This window comes from Nicotiana sylvestris, chromosome 4 (assembly GCF_000393655.2).
Source record: "Nicotiana sylvestris chromosome 4, ASM39365v2, whole genome shotgun sequence".
In the NCBI taxonomy this organism is placed as follows: Eukaryota; Viridiplantae; Streptophyta; class Magnoliopsida; order Solanales; family Solanaceae; genus Nicotiana; species Nicotiana sylvestris.
In genome coordinates this window covers 100,085,781-100,103,525 of record NC_091060.1, presented here as the reverse complement: position 1 = coordinate 100,103,525, position 17,745 = coordinate 100,085,781, and the positions used below count along the sequence as shown (strand labels likewise).

At 37.2% G+C, this 17,745-nt stretch overlaps 1 protein-coding gene across 2 annotated transcripts in view; it reads right to left on the bottom strand.

The window, feature by feature from the left end:
• Positions 1-14,282: 14,282 nt before the first annotated feature.
• Positions 14,283-17,745, bottom strand: part of LOC104234057 (uncharacterized) — a 34,797-nt gene continuing 31,334 nt past the window's right edge. For both annotated transcript variants that reach the window (XM_070172129.1, XM_009787551.2), the window contains 2 exons: positions 14,830-15,018; positions 14,283-14,736 (listed from right to left, as the gene is read on the bottom strand). In XM_070172129.1, coding sequence (XP_070028230.1) covers positions 14,866-15,018 — 153 coding nt within the window. In that variant the 3' untranslated portion in view covers positions 14,283-14,736; positions 14,830-14,865. The remainder of the gene's footprint in view (positions 14,737-14,829; positions 15,019-17,745) is intronic.

The following is a 17,745-nucleotide window of genomic DNA, read 5'->3' as shown; positions in this document are numbered from 1 at the left end:
ACGCCTTTCCTCTCTTCAGGCGGGCTCCTGACAACAACTTTGAAAATAATCGCCATTCCTCTCTTCAGGCGGGCTCCTGACTTCAAACCATACATCGCCATTCCTTTCTTTAGGTTGGCAAGATTTCAACAACTTTTAAAAACGCCTTTCCTCTCTTCAGGCGGGCTCCTGACAACAACTTTGAAAATAATCGCCATTCCTCTCTTCAGGCGGGCTCCTGACTTCAAATCATACATCGCCATTCCTTTCTTTAGGTTGGCAAGATTTCAACAACTTTTGACAACGCCTTTCCTCTCTTCAGGCGGGCTCCTGACAACAACTTTGAAAATAATCGCCATTCCTCTCTTCAGGCGGGCTCCTGACTTCAAATCATACATCGCCATTCCTTTCTTTAGGTTGGCAAGATTTCAACAACTTTGAAAATAATCGTCATTCCTCTCTTCAGGCGGGCTCCTGACAACAACTTTGAAAATAATCGCCATTCCTCTCTTCAGGTGGGCTCCTGACTTCAAACCATACATCGTCATTCCTTTCTTTAGGTTGGCAAGATTTCAACAACTTTTAAAAAAACGCCTTTCCGCTCTTCAGGCGGGCTCCTGACAACAACTTTGAAAATAATCGTCATTCCTCTCTTCAGGCGGGCTCCTGACTTTAAACAATATATCGTCATTCTGTTCTTCAGGTGGACGCCTGACTTCTTCTTTAATTCTTCATCCTCATTCTCCAGGTGGACGCCTGACTTCTTCTTCAATTTTTTTTTTTTCATCCTCATTCTCCAGGTGGACGCCTGACTTCTTCTTAAATTCTTCATCCTCGTTCTCCAGGTGGACGCCTGATTTATTCTTAAATTTTTTTTTCATCCTCATTCTCCAGGTGGACGCCTGACTTCTTCTTCAATTTTTTTTCATCCTCATTCTCCAGGTGGACGCCTGACTTCTTCTTAAATTCTTCATCCTCGTTCTCCAGGTGGACGCCTGATTTCTTCTTTAATTTTTTTTTCATCCTCATTCTCCAGGTGGACGCCTGACTTCTTCTTAAATTCTTCATCCTCGTTCTCCAGGTGGACGCCTGATTTCTTCTTCAATTTTTTTTCATCCTCATTCTCCAGGTGGACGCCTGACTTCTTCTTAAATTCTTCATCCTCGTTCTCCAGGTGGACGCCTGATTTATTCTTAAATTTTTTTTTCATCCTCATTCTCCAGGTGGATGCCTGATTTCTTCTTCAATTTTTTTCATCCTCATTCTCCAGGTGGACGCCTGACTTCTTCTTAAATTCTTCATCCTCGTTCTCCAGGTGGACGCCTGATTTCTTCTTCAATTTTTTTTTCATCCTCATTCTCCAGGTGGACGCCTGACTTCTTCTTCAATTTTTTTTCATCCTCATTCTCCAGGTGGACGCCTGACTTCTTCTTCAATTTTTTCATCCTCATTCTCCAGGTGGACGCCTGACTTCTTCTTCAATTTTTTCATCCTCATTCTCCAGGTGGACGCCTGACTTCTTCTTAAATTCTTCATCCTCATTCTCCAGGTGGACGCCTGACTTCTACAACTTCTTCTTTTTTTTTTTTTAAATTCAAACTTCTTCTTTTTTTCAAATTATCCTAGGAGAAAATTCATCAAACTAGGATTTGATATCTTATCTTAGGAGAAAGATTCATCCGACTAAGATTTTATCTTGGGAGAACAATTTCATCAGACCAAGATTTTGACTCTAGGAGATAAATCGTCAGACTAGGTCCATTTTGTTGTGATCTTAGGAGAAAGATTCATCTGACTAAGATTTTATCTTGGGAGAACAATTTCATCAGACCAAGATTTTGACTCTAGGAGATAAATCGTCAGACTAGGTCCATTTGTTGTGATCTTAGGAGAAAGATTCATCCGACTAAGATTTTATCTTGGGAGAACAATTTCATCAGACCAAGATTTTGACTCTAGGAGATAAATCGTCAGACTAGGTCCATTTGTTGTGATCTTAGGAGAAAGATTCATCCGACTAAGATTTTATCTTGGGAGAACAATTTCATCAGACCAAGATTTTGACTCTAGGAGATAAATCGTCAGACTAGGTCCATTTATTGTGATCTTAGGAGAAAGATTCATCCGACTAAGATTTTATCTTATCTTGGGAGAAAAATTTCATCGGACCAAGATTGTATCGGGAGGTAAATTCATCAGACTAGGACTTTTTATCCTAGGAGAAAAATGTAGTAAAGATCAATGATTTGAGAAACTTACCTTCGTAATTTCTTCTTTTCTTTTCTCCTTCCTTCGCGCTGCTTTGTTCTTGCTTGCTGGGGATAATACCACTGCGGTAGTTTTCTTTCTTCCCCTCCTTCAAATTCAATTTTTTTTTCAGAATTTATTTTCTCTCAACACTGCTGGGGATAAAAGTGTTATCTTCTTGGGATAACGTCGTTGAGGATAACGTTGCTGGGGAATTTTATCCCTTCAAATCGATGCTTCATTCTTCTGGAAGCTCCTAGGGATGATAATGGCTTTTGTTTTTCTGAGCACAAATGTCATCCCTTTGTTCTGTCTGCTGGGGATCAATTTCCTCCATTGGAAACTTATTATAATGGGGCAACACTGGTTCAAAGACCACTTCCCTTGAGACTGGTGTTATTTTTTATTCTTCCTCAAATGGGTACCTGACTTCCAGAAAATTTTCCAAATGAAAGGAAAATTTTCTGCCCCAGTTTTACAGTCTCCCTTATGGCATGCATTTCTGTCATCAATGCCATTTCTTTTACCTGTTTCAAAACAAAATTTGTTAGCTTAAAGCGTGGTAGTTGGTTGTGATACTCCACTGGGACGGCTTTCCCCTTTCTCCTTCCTTGCTCTGCATTCCACAAGGGACGATATTATTTGCTGAGGATAATCCTTTTCTGCTAGGGATATCCCTCTTCTTTCGTGGCATGGCTCGGAGACTTGCATTTTTCCGACCTTTTAGTCTCGCATGAATTTTCCATGTCATGCTTATTGCTCTCCTTGTTTGTCCACGGGCCTTGGCCTTGAGGTTTTAATAACCTCTGATTTTGGCAAGGATATCCCTCTTGACACTCGTCAATCCTTTTGTCAATTCCCTTTTGCTGGGGATATCTTTCTTGACACTGGCCTTGTGCTCGTTCCTTGCTGACTATACCACTTGGATGTACTAGCCATATCTCATCTTGCATAATTGGAAAGCTGATGGCCTATTTTGAAGTCATTTCCCACTGGTTCTGACCAAACAGACTCTACTGGGGAATTTTCTATGAAAGGAGAAAGATAAAAAGGAACAGAATAAAAGACAAAGGAAAAAGATGACTCTTTAACAAAAGAAATTATAAATAAAAACCTATCAAACGCAGACACCGACTCTAATGGTCATGACATGCATATGTGGCCTATCCTCCGTCGTCAATCGTCTTTCAAGATCTTCCCTTGACTATCCTCCATCTGATTCCCAATCTTATTCGACTTGTAGTGCCCAAAAGGTTTTCACCATCAAGTCTCTCTCATTTTGGTTTTTCTCTCATCTTTCATCGCCTTATGGTGTCCGTGAAGATTTTCACCGATAAGACTCTCTCATTTATATCACTTTCTAGCTGGGGATTTGGAGTGTTTCCGGTATGACTCTCTCTGCTGGAGATTAGAGTCCTTTTTGCTGTGGAACAGAATATTATGTTCGCCGGTAAGACTCTAATTTGTCTGACTTGGCATCTTTTGCAGACTGATCAGAAGGTCTTTCTTTGGACCGTAATGTGGGTTTTTTGGATAGGCTTAGAAAGAAAGGGTATTAAAGGCTCAAAACAAATCAATTTGGGGTTCAAAATTACAACCTTCGAAATCATATTTGTTTATAACAAGCGCAACCCTTGCCCCAGTTTATTGCTTGGGGATTATTTATTTATTATATATATATTTTAAATTTTTTGTTACACGATGCACACCATGCATACTATGCACACTATGCACCCTATGACCGAGCCGTGAGGCGCCTACGTATCCTCTTTGAGGAATCAGGTCAAACGTAGTTCCCAATTCCTCTGTTTTCTTCTGACTTTCTTTTATCATTTTTCTTTTATTTTTCGTTTTTTTTTTTAATATTATTATTATTTTTATTTTTTTTATTGATTTTTTCTTTACCTTCCAGGCTCGTATTTCCTAGTCGTTGCTATTGATTCCGAACGAGGGGTATGAAAGAAAATAAAATAAGGCTCAAAAGGGGTAACGAAGGATAAAGTGTTTAGGTAGCAGAACAAAATGCCTTCGTCATTCCAGTCTTCAAAACATGCCAAGTGCAAACAACACAATTGAACATAGATTTATAGTCTCTTCCGACGGTGCTGGACTTGACAATTATGTTAAACACTTGCTTTTTCATTTGTCATTTCTAAAGCACTGCTGGGCGACACTCTCACTCTCATGCACGACCCTCATGCCAATTTGGCGAATCTTGCATTTAACGGTTTTCTTTATGTTTTACTTGCCCCAGTTCCACATGACTCGGGCTTCAAATAATCTCAAACCGTTCTTATTTCCTTTAAATGCTTTGATCACCTTCCCAGGGTTTTATGATTAACTTTATAGACTAGGCCCAAACTGTGTGCGCATGTCATGTCCCTAGAATCGGCATTGAACGAAAATGACAAAAGGACTAAATAAAAAGATGACTGGAAATAATAAAAGACCGGCTTTTGTATTAAACTTCCGGCGAAATGGTTAGAAAAACAAACAAAACAACCCGAATAAAATCTTAACACAACATTAACGAGACTTAAACAAACTGATACGACAAAAATGGAAAGATAAGAAGGTTTGACACAAGACAATATTCGGATTACAACCCTAAGAATAATCCGGATAACAGAAATGACAACAAAATAAACCACCAACAGCTTCTCTCTTGCTAACCAAGGAACGGAGCGTCCTCCCATTTTATCAAAATTGGCATCTTAGCCACTAAGCTTTGCATTAGTATTGCCAAGACCATTATCAGCTTCCATATCATCAACCTCCGTCAACAAGTTCTCGATAGGGTTCGAGTGCTCCATGTTACTGTTATCGATCACAATCCGCCCTTCTTGGATCATTTTCTCTACTTCCCTTTTCAAATTACGACAACTCTCAATGTTGTGCCCTATGACATTGGAGTGGTACGCGCATTGCGCTGCCGGATCAAAGTTTCTTGCATGTGGATCTGGAGTATATGCGGGGAGCGGCTCAATCAAGCCAGCATGCTTTAGCCTTTCAAACAGACTTGCATAAGATACTCCGATAGGGGTGAGAGCCTTTCCTCGTTTCAGCAACCTTTCGTTCCTAAATGCTTGATTGGGCCGGAAACCTGATCCAGGGGGCTTCCGGTAGGCTTGTGAGGGTGGATAGGCCTTCTGTGGAACTGGGTATTTGGAAAGTGAAGCCCATCTTTGGGAATCTCGTGGAGAGAAGTAGCATCGAGGAGGGGAGTAGCGTGGGCGAGTGATGGAGCTACTCAGGTAGCTAGGAAAACTGTCATAAGTGGGTTGGGATGGAGAGTATGGGGGATGGGTAATGCCAGAGTTTGAAAAGCTTGGCGGTGGTGGGGGTGGTGCTTTCCCAGTTATCCATGCTTGATACATGTCTGCCACATGTTGTCTCAGCATTTTCACTTCTTCTACCAACCCGTTGTTCTGTTCGACCAATTGTTGTCGGTCATCAGTACCGACCCATCCTGTTCTGAGGTTCTGTGTCATTTGCTTTGCGGGGAGGAGTTACCACAACCAACCACTTTTCTATATATGAACACAGCAAAGGGAAGCCATCATGTTAGTGTCAGGGCATTTGACAGATAATCATATATTAGAGATGCAATGCACTTAAGCAGTTAAACTGTTCTATCAGAAATGCGATGCACTTGCGCTTTCTTTTATTTTTATTTCTTCCTTTTTTTTTTTTTTCAGTGGTGGTCGAATCTTATAGAGATTGCCTACGTATCATGACCCCGCATGAATCAGACCTTGCGTAGTTCGGACCAATAAAATATAAACAATACTAATCATTTTTTTTCAATTTTCATATTGGGTTTCAAAGGTTTAAAAAATGACCTACAAACTTGAAAATCAAACGTACCACATATTCTAATCAAAAGATTTATAACCTCAAAACAAAAAAGGCCAGCTTCCTTTCCCCGTATGACAAATGCAACCAAACGGCTATTTTTGCAAATGTGACCCCTTCCAAATTTTGAGGCCGGAGAGGATTATTTTATGACACTTTACACACTTGTCCGTTCTTTTACGAAAATAGCCTTTCGACAACTGAAAGATACTCTGAGGCTATTTCGGCAAGAACGGTTTAAGACGCGGTCGAAGCTGGCTCGACTTATTTTGACCAAAAATCTAAACTGTATTCACCTGACCGTTGACTCTTTGTTTTTGTTTTTGTTTTTTTCAAATTACAATAAAAACCAGGTGTTGCAACACGACCCTTCAGCGCCTCGGGGACGAAGATTTTTTAAGGTTGTGTGGGTCAACTGGACCAAATTTTAAAAAATGACCCAAAGGTGGCTGTTTATGCAAAGTCAGCCTTCCGGCGTCCCTTTCGGGAACATTCGGCTATGTCTTGATAAAACAGCGTCACCCGACTTCTTTATGACAAAATTAAAATTTGACATATTTTTTTTTTGGCTATTTTTAGCAAAAGGGGAGGTTGGACACCACCCGACTTATTTATGACAAAATTAAAATTTTGACACGTTTTTTATTTATTTATTGGTTTTTAGCTTATTATAGCAAAAAGGGGGTTGGACCCGATGAGGGTTGCCTACGTATCTCACATCCGGTGAGAATCAAACCCGCGTAGTTCGGGCAGGTCATGAATAAAGTAAATAAACTGATTTTAAATTATGATTATTTTTTATTTATTTATTTTTTTTAAAAGAACTGCTTTAAAAGAAGAAAGGAAGTATTTTTATATTTTTTTTGGATTTTTGATTGATTTTCTTTTTTGAAAGAAAGACTTCTAAGAATTCCTTTTCTTTTGATTTGAACTTTGAGAATTTCAAAAGTAAAAGGAAGATATTTTTTTTTTGTTTTTTCTTATTCTAAGAAGAAAGAAAATATTTTTTTTTTGGAATTTTACCTTTAATAAAAGAAATGCTTTCTAAAAAAAATATTTTTTTGAATTTTGAATTTTATTTTCAATTTTAAAGAAGAAGAAAAATATTTTCGAATTTGTTTTATTTTATTATATATATATATATATATATTTTTTATAATTAAAAAGTCTAAAGAAGTCAATAACGGAAAAAAAAAATTTGGATTTTTTTTTTGTTTTGAAAATTGAGAGTCTAAAAAAAACTTTTCTAGACTTTTGGCACGACAAATATTTTTGCAACAAATAAAGATATATATACATTTTTTGGAAATAAAGAACAACTTTTTTGGATTTTTATATATATACATATTTGCAACAAATAATAAAACCACTTTCGACGCGACTCTTTTTATTTTATTAGTTATTTTTATTTTGGTATCTAAACAAATAAATAAATAAAAACTCATTTTAAAACAAGACTCTTTTTCATTTTCATTTTTTTTATGGCAAGACAAACTATTTTTTTTTCTAATTTGTTTTTTTAAAAACAAGACAGAACAACGACTCTTTTTTTTCTTTCTATTTTTCCTTTGCTTTTAATAAAACAAACTAATAAAACATTTTTTTTTCATTTTCTCAAAATTTCGGCAGAGTTTTGACAGTTATTTGGGCATTGGTTTTTTTTTCCAAAAATAAACAATCAATTCCCTAACCGCTATTTTTTCAATTTCAAAATATTATTCCTGATATTCAAAAGTCAGTCAACACAAAATTCCGAATCAAATAAATGCGCAAATAGCAGCAAGTAAGATGCATCAGGATGGTCATTTTCATTTTTTGGTACACCTGTCCTAGACAGACCCAACCCCTGTGTTGAGCCTCCAAAGTCAAATGCACGTGATGCAAACAAACGTTCCTACTAGGGATCCGGCATGAAGCTGAGTTATTCTAGGTTCATAACCTGGGTATTTGTTCTAGACTGTGTACCCGAGCGGACAACTTGAGCCGAAATGGGGGCAACGTACCGGGAGCACGAAAGTCTGTCCGGCCTAGTTACTTGTCTCAACTTCGTCTTATTTGGTATGACTTCTAACAGAAAGGTGGGTCACGCGCACGTGTACACCATAAATTTAGAAGACTCAGAAAGAAGAAGGGTTTCGTAGCAGTTTTATACACAATTCAGATAATATTAAAGCGGTAAAAGCATCATTTAGCATATTAAGCATAAACATGTAAAAATCAGATAATAAATAAAGCCAACTATAACAGTTATTTTAAGCTCGAATTTCTAACCCTGAACCAGTGGTTCTGGGTTTCATCCCCAGCAGAGTCGCCAGAGCTGTCACACCTCCTTTTCACCGCCCCCACGAGGGTGCAAGGGAGTTTTTTCCAATTAAAGGACAGTCGAAACGGGATTTATTTCTTTATTTCAGAGTCGCCACTTGGGAGATTTAGGGTGTCCCAAGTCACCTATTTTAATCCCGAATCGAGGAAAAGAATATGACTCTGTCTATTTAACAGTCTGTGCACCAGAAATCCGGATAAGGAATTCTGTTAACCCGGGAGAAGGTGTTAGGCATTCCCGAGTTCCGTGGTTCTAGCACGGTCGCTCAACTGTTATATTCGGCTTGATTATTTTGATTTGTTAAATACATTTTTATTGCATGATTTTATTGTTACCGCTTCTATTTAGATTTAAAGACCCTTCTTTGAATCGAATCACGCGTACGTATATTCGTGTTATAAATTATATTTTTTAAAACATGCGGAGTTGTGTCACGCGCACGTGTACACAATGATATTGATAATATAATTATTATTATTTTCGAATTTTTTTATTATTATAAAAATAGACTTAAGTTCGAAATTGTGCTTAAATAAAATTAAGAACGTCTGTCGCTCTTGTATGATTAAATAGTGAACTGCACATCTCGGGTTATATGAAATTAATATTGATGATCTCCGAAGAACCCCTTTTTATTAAAAATTTGCTCGAAGTTGCGCGAACGCATAATCCGAATCGCCTTTAGAAGTATAATCAAGTCACGCGAACGCATCCTTAATTATGCAAATATTCTTGACAGTAATATAAATTCTCTACAAATGTTTATTGCATCCATCTATTTTAAATGTAAGAGTCATGAGAAATCACTATTTGAGATGCCTCTAAATTCCTTGAAAAGAATTCACAATTCATTAAGTGTTGACCGCAAATTATATTTTTTACGTGTGAATTATATTCCTCAAAAACCATGAGTTTAAAGAGTAAAATAAAAATAAAATAAAAATAAACAACGTGTGATTAATACTACCATTTTTATGGTAAATACAATATTTATCTACCCAAAAAGCGAATTGCGTATAAAACTTAGGAAAACAATTGATTTAATAAATGAAGTAATATTTTTTGAAGAATTTTCATTGTTATATTTGGAGCAAACGCTATTTACACATTTTTTGACTTAAAAAGTTACAATCTATAAATCTCATCCTTCTTTTACACCACTTGTTTTTAGTCCGAGGTTATAATTGTTTGGTTAATTTTGCTTACGAAGATTGGGTTTGAGATAAATAAACCAATTCTTATATTCTGCCTATGCGAATATTTGCAAACACTAACTCTATATTTTGTAAAAAATCATTGACATTATTTCATATATTAAAAGAAATGAGTTGATCGCGTTCCTAAAATAACTAAGTCATTTGTTATTAAGAAAGAGAACTAATCTACCAATTGATTTAATATTATATTAACCAACTAAAACAAAACTGAAACTTAAACTAATAAAATTTAAATGAGTAGAAAACATCCTTATAATCAAACTTCATTTACTTGCCATGTTGAAGCTTTTCATGACATGAATTTTCAGATATGTACCTGATATTGGAAGCAAAAGAAAATGATGATGAGAATCAGCAGCAATAATAACAGTACAATAGCAACAACTGCCCAGCAACAGTAACAACCCAGTAACAGACCGGTGGAGTAGTAATCCCAAAAACAAAAGCTTTAAGCTTTAAATGAAACAACAACCATTAATACTAATTTCAAACAAAGAAAGAAAGCAGTAGATTTTTTTTAGTTTTATTTTTATTTTGAAAGCTTAAATATTTTTCGGAATTTTTCTCTCTATCTGTGTGTGTATTATTTTTCGTATCTCTCTCCCTATTTCTCTCTCTGTATTTCTGTTGTGTCTTGTGTTCAAGACTTCACATATATATAATCTCATCCCATAAATCTTTTAATCAATTAAATCAATACTTTTTCTCTACCCAACCCATTATCTTTCCACTCATCCCCATTACATTAAATAAACATATCACACCACCCCATTATATTTTGTCCCCCATGCTTTATTTAAAATAATGCAAGATTCCCCTTTAATTTAAATCTTGTCCCCCCTTTATATTAAATAATCATATCACAACCCACCCCATTTCATTTTGTCCCCCATGCTTCAAATAAACAATTTCAAAATGTACAATTCCTAAACTACCCCTTCCGACCTTACTGAAATTACCAAACTACCCCTGAACGTATTACAAATTTACCAAACTACCCATCAGCTATAACACATCAATTAATCAAACTTAACCAAAATATAGACAATATGATCAATTTCTAACAATGTTCAAACAACAATATGAACATGGATGAACATCATAACAACAATATCACATGAACACGATTTTAACAACATTTCAACAACAAATCACATGAACACAAATTGAACAACAAAGAACAACTAAAATTTGATTGAACAATATTTTAGCAACAAACAATCCTATTTTCGGATTCAACAACAACAACAAACAAAGTATGAAGATTTCTAAATTCAATCATATTGAACTTAACATCAACTCTAACAATATTACAACAAACAATTCTTATATTAAACTTTAAACAAGATTATGAGAACAATTCAAACAATAATCATAAATGGTAAACAAGAAATCAAACTATACAAAATTCGGATTCAAGATCATCCAAACAAAGTATGAACATGAATGAATCTATTTTAACACAAGCATGATGGATTTAAACGATTAAACCAACATATTTCTCTAACACAACTAAATTCTTTAAACAAATAACAAGATCGACGAAGAAACAATTATGAACTTAAACTTGAACTTAACAATATTAACAATTTCTAACAATACATAAAACACATGAAACAAATTGAAGAAATAGTTAATTAAATTTCAATTTGAATCTAACAAACATCAAACTAACAAATTCTTACCTAAACAATAAAACAAACATGAAATAAACATGAAAAACCACTTAATTAATTTATCATTTGAAATCTGAAAATTAATTCAATCAAACACATGAACACACTAGAAAATTATTTCAACGATGAACAACGAACAAGACAAGAATTGAATCATTTAACGAGTTTGGATTCGGAAAATATCAAACAAAAATATGGACAAAAATAAAACTTAGAACAACTAACCGTAAATGACCAACGACGAACATCGAACGAACTCTAAATGAAACCAACGAAACTTTGACATAACGAAGAAGACGAAGCAAGAGCCGAAGCATGGAACGTGAAGCAGCAGCGCCGGCAGCAGCAACGACGACCCAGCTCCGGCGAACTAGCAACGGTAGCAGCAGCACGATGGAGGGGACGGAAACAACTACCACGACAAGACAGCCATGGTTACGAGCAGCAGCAACATGATGGAGGGGACGGAAACAAACTACCACGACTAGGCAGCCATGTGCGATGGAGGTCGAAGCTAAGGCAGCAACTCGACGCCGGAGAAGACGAGACAGTAGCCATGGGGTCTGTTTGGATGTAGCAAAGCTGCTGGGCAGCGACTGAAGAAGGTGAAGCAGCGGACGACGTTACAAATCGTGGTTGAGCTTTGGTGTTAAAGGACTGTGGTCGTTTGGGGTTATGTCCGGCGGTGAGGGGTTGTTCGGAGGTGACGAACGTGGAGTGGGGTTTACTTGGAAGCTTGGCCGGCTGTGTGGGGGGGGGAGGAACAGCCATGGCTGCTTGAGGTTGGGGGTTGGAGGTTGGAGAAGATGAAGCAAAGGGAGGGGGGGCGGATGTGTTTCTTAGGTTTTTTGGTTTTTTCTTTTGTTTTGTTTTGTTTTTGTTTTGTAAAAAATGAAAAAATGAAAATGAAGAGGGGGAGTTGGGTTATGGACTGGGTCGACCCAGTTCGAAATGGACTGGGTCGTAGGGAAGATTGGGCCATTTTTTGGGCCTATGGCTTGAAATTGAAGAAGAGGCCTAATTCCGACTTTCTTTATATTTTCGCTCTCTTTTCTTCTTTTATTTTTCTAAAACTAAATTATAAAAATACTTAAACTATTATTAAGAACTAAATTAAGTTATAAAAGCGCAAATTAACTCCCAATAACAATTAATGCACAATTAAATAATAATTAAGCATAAAATTGTATATTTGGACATTAAATGCTAAAAATGCAAACGATGCCTATTTTTGTAATTTTTAATTTTTGTAAAACAAATTTAATTACTAACAATTGTAGAATTAAATCCTATATGCAAAATGCGACATATTTTTGTATTTTTTATTAATTTAGCAAATAAACATGCACAGATAAATACAAATAATTATTCAAAATATCACAAAACATCACAAAATTGCACACCAAGAAAAATTACTTTATTTTTTGAATTTTTTGGGAGTAATTCTCATATAGGGCAAAAATCACGTGCTTACAAGTGTAATTGGGAACTCTCCCCTTCCTTTGTTAATATTAAAAAGGCAACTGTTCTCTGGTGGACGTAGGATTATTTTGATCCGAATCACGTTAAATCTTGTGTTCTTTCTTTTACGTTTCCGCTAACAATAGGAATATACCTAATCACCATGCTTAATTAAATATCGTAGTCTTAATGCGTTCTTAATAGATTGATTTCACAGGAATATAGGCGTTAATTTATTTTGAATAGGCGAGTAGTACTTCGGGAGAAGGCTATGAGAGCAATTATCGATTAATTAGCAACCATGAGGGAATTGTATGAGAGGGAGAGTTAACTAGAACACACTAGGATTGGTGAATCGATCACAACCCTGGAATATTTGTCTCTATTGAATACATAACAATCATTTTACTGCTTGATAATTTAGTTATAAATATGAATTATAGTTTAGTATAATCACATTCTTGAACTTGATTGTGGCTTGACTTAATAACAATCTTGGTAATTTTAGTGGGTATACTTGTGTACGAATTTGGGACAAGGGTGGGGTGTGTAGGGATGCTTTTACATGCTAGGGAGTTTGGGTTTGAAGCAAAACATGTTCCTACACCATCTGTCTTATACCATGTATGTTGTAGAATCTTGTAAATTTAACTAATTTAGTGTAGGCTAGTAGTTGTGGAGAGGTGACATGATAGAGTTTTAACTGCTGATAGACCGAATAAATGGGGGATGAATGTCAACACACAATGTATATTGTGCCAGGTACAAGAGGAGACACGAGACCACTTGCTCGTGAAATGTGAACATACAAGGAGAATCTGGCATAAATTGTGGCAATGGATAGGGTTACAGGAAGAAAACAGCATGAACTGGGATGACTTCAGCCGATGGATCATCAAATGCGCGAAAGGAAAATCTCAACAAGCTCAAATCTTTAAATTGGCGTATACAGATACAAGTTATCATATATGGATTGAGAGGAATATTAGGATATTTGAACACAAAAGCAAGAGTTAGGAGGACATTGCCAAAGAGATAGCCTCTGTATGCTGTGCACGAGCCTCTTCTGGGATTGTCCATAAACTTAGGAATTGTCTGTTTTGAAACTTCTTTGTAGCTGAGTAGATAGTATATTGTGAAGAATAGTTCTTTTGTCTCAGTTTTAGATAGCTAGCTTTGTTGGCTTAGCTATGGCTTTGTAAATACTTTACATTGGTGATTAATACAAGTAAATTAGTTACCAAAAAAAAAAAAAAAAAGCTAGAAAGTTCATTTTCCTTCCCTGATATTCTCATGTGTTAAACGTTTTCAACTCTTACAGTAATACTCATTCTCGTAAGCCAATCCATTAAAACATACAGAATGTCAAATAAAGGACTATGTGACGCTTGCAAACTACTTTTTGGTTGTCCAAAAATGCCAAAAGAAAGTGGTTTCCCCAGATGTATAAATCAAATGTTAAATGAAAGCTTCACTTTTTAGAAGAATGTAGCGACACGAATAAGATAACAAGTAAAAACTCAGTAGGATCAAAGTGTTTAACTTTCTGATTGCAGCAGTGTGCAGACTTTAGTAGAGAATTCAAGTTGGCTCCTTTTCATGACATGTCTTTCTCTACTACTCATTCTCTCGTTACAAAAACTGTATGCCAAACACATATAGGGTTACAATTAACAGCTTCTACACATTGGCTGGTCTATGCTCCTAAGACAATCCCAGTTTCTAAAGTTTTGAAAGTCTCTTGTAAAAAATTAAAAAATAAAAAGAATACACTAGCGTTTCAGCTGCAACTTTTTTGTTCTACACGTCTATTTGCAGTTTTTATGACACTCCGCAGTTAAAAAACCTACTAAATCCATATGTTAGGAACCTCAAGAAAAAATTTCATCCATGCCTCTCTACGATATAATGTATGTAATAATGTTTAGCGCCTTCTTGTCTAGCAACTTCAATTGGAAAAACTCCTTCTCTGAGAATCCTACTTGAAACAGAAAAAATGATTTGACAGTTAAAATATGCAGAAATCGAGTTCAAACTGACAATGACAAGAATTTCGCATAGGAATACTCACTTCCAGCAAATAATATGACACAAAGGCTTAAATTCTTCAATCAGCGTCACCTAGTCCATCCTTACCATCACCTCTCTTAGATATAGGGGTAAGATGCGATTTAGGATTTTTCTTTTGAGAAGCAATTTCAGCATTTCTACGCAAGACTGCTCCAGGAGATGGGTATGGGCGCTGCTGAAAGAGAGGACCCTGAAATTTGAAGAACCGTTAAGATCATTGTTAAAGGTATAAAAGGAATAAAAGTATATATATATATATAAAGCAGGAAATTGGGAGCTCAGTGATATGAGGAAGCCACTAATGTCTGTAATGGAAGATGAAACCTTATAACTGCAGCCAAATGGTTGTCGCGCCGAATACAATGATAATAAAGATAAAACCAAATCAAGATTAGTGCAAATTGCAGTCTCAAGGGGTCAATTTTACTTTTGAACAGAATTTTCAACTGATCTCGACTTTAGCCAGTGGCACTCAAAGATATTAATACTTCAAGAATGAAATGTCATTAATTAACAACTGCTAGCAGGTTCCCCCACACATCAGAGATGTCTCCTTATCCAACACCTCTTATGGACGCCCATGAAGGACGTTCTTAATAAATTACAAATAGAACACACAAACCAGCGAGAAATTCTATTATCCTTTTCTGCATTCCTTTTTCTTTGTTTGATAAGTGCTGACAAAACACCTGGATAACTCTACAAAGCAACTACGATGCCCCATCAAAAGTTTTGAAGTCTTAATTAGATATTATAACTGTCTGGCCCATTAAGTGTATAAAATTGGACAAACATGCTCGTGCATGTCAAGCAGCCTAAATGCTTAAAGAATACTAAAGATACGTTAACTGTGTGTCCAGAATTGTTATACAGCCAGCACATGGATGCTTCAGAGAAGCTCCTGACCCAGCTAATGTAACAAGAAATACAGCAATTCAGACTAAACATGGAACGAGACGAACCGGCCTATTATTTAAAGAGCAGACAGTAGAATGGATTTAGTAAAGTATCTACTTCTATCACCAAAACACTTGACCCATTTTAACCACCCAATACTTATATATTTTAAATTATTCTTGATTTGCACCCTTCTTTACTAGAGTCTGCACTTCAATTGGATTTGCGCTTAAAGAACTAACATAGCCTTGTTTATGCTTTTCTCCTCACAATGTGACAAGTCATATCGCTTTCCATGGTGAAAGGAAACTTGGGCACACGACTCTTGGATCAATGATGATAGAATTAGTTGTGATAAAAGAATTCCAGTATCAAGTTTCCTGTACAGAGTACATGAAGGTCCTACTTATATGAGATCGAGTTCTTACCAATTTTAGATAAGAACTGCTTAGTTTGTGAAAACTTCCCAAATAAATCACCAAGAGGGAGAATTGCTCGGGATTAAAGAAAAAAGGCAGTGCTCGGGATTCTAGCACCATGCCTTCACTGTCAAACTCGAAACATTCTATCACCACCATCTACGTATCATGATTTCTAACATTCTATCACCACCATCTGAGAGCCAACACCGCTGCGACCCCAACCCAAAAAAACTTTCCGGCAAACAGTCCCCCACGCGCCCACACGCGCGGTCCCTTTCCGGCGACTTCCCGGCCACGCGCCGGCGCGTGAGCACTTTCCCGACCAGATCTGACCAGGCCGTCTTCAGACAGCCTACTCGTCGTACCATTCCGAGCCTACCCCTCTATTTTTCTCTGAATTCCGACGACTTTCACTATTTTCCGGCGACTGGGGCTTCTTTTTCCGGCAGAAACCAATTTCTCTTACTTCAATCATCCCCTCTGATAGGCTACGAATGAAGGACTCTACAGAGGGAAGTTCATACTTCTCTTTAGAATCAAGAAAGCTAGAAAATATGTCTTTTATCAAAGCTGTCTCTTGGCCAACACTAGAACTTGGGGGAAGATGTAATCGAAAGCTCAATGCAGGGCAGGAGCCGCATTTCTCACTGTCTGAGGACCATACTCTCAGGCGTAAGGGTTTCCTGAAGTCTTGTCTAATTGGGTCTTTTTCCAAATGGGTTGGTTCTCCAGAGGCTGTTAGGAACTAGGCACTAGAGGCATGGAACGTCAAGGACGGGCTAAAGATATCACAATTAGGGGATACACAATATCTCTTTCGATTTATTGACGAGTATCAAGCTTCAGAAATTCTCGTCAGAGGAAACAGATGGTTTGATGGGAACTTCTTAAAGCTAGACAGATGGGTGGAGCACGATGGGTGCCTTGACCCCCGTTTTGCTGGTAAAACTCTATTGGTCAATATGGTCGGTCTCCCGGTGCATCTTTGGTGTCTTGACCTATTCAAGAAGATGGGGAAATCTGTGGAGGTTTTATTGATGTCATTTGCAGCCTACATGATCTATCGCGAGTGAGGATTGTGGTGAGGAAAGGGGGCAGAATTCCTGTCTCCACCGTGGTGGAAGATGGCTACTTGAGTTACAGGGTTTGGTTGAGCCCTGAATTTCGCCCGATATTTATGCCAGTAATACTGGCGGAAGAAAAGGGAAGGTCAAACAGAAGGGAGGGGAGAGGTAATCAGTCTATGTATGGAGGGGAGAGAAATCAGTGGGCTAGCCCAGAAGCAGAATATAGAACTAGGCAAAATTCCAACAGAAGGGTAAGACGCGAATACCCCGGGTTAGTAACGTGGGCTGGAAAGGCAGAATGGGTCGGTCCTCTTCTAATTATCATAGAGCCGAAAAAGTTCCTAGCAAGCATAGGCCAGGGCCAACACACGGGACCGACAACTTTTCCCAACTCCATTAGAATTGACCCCAAAAAGCCGAGTTCATTTCAACATGCATCCTTTAAGGCTCCTAAGCATACGGGAACAACAGCTCCTTCTACTACTGTAAACGGTGCTTCGAATAGTGGCATTTCCTCACCGAGCTCCAGTG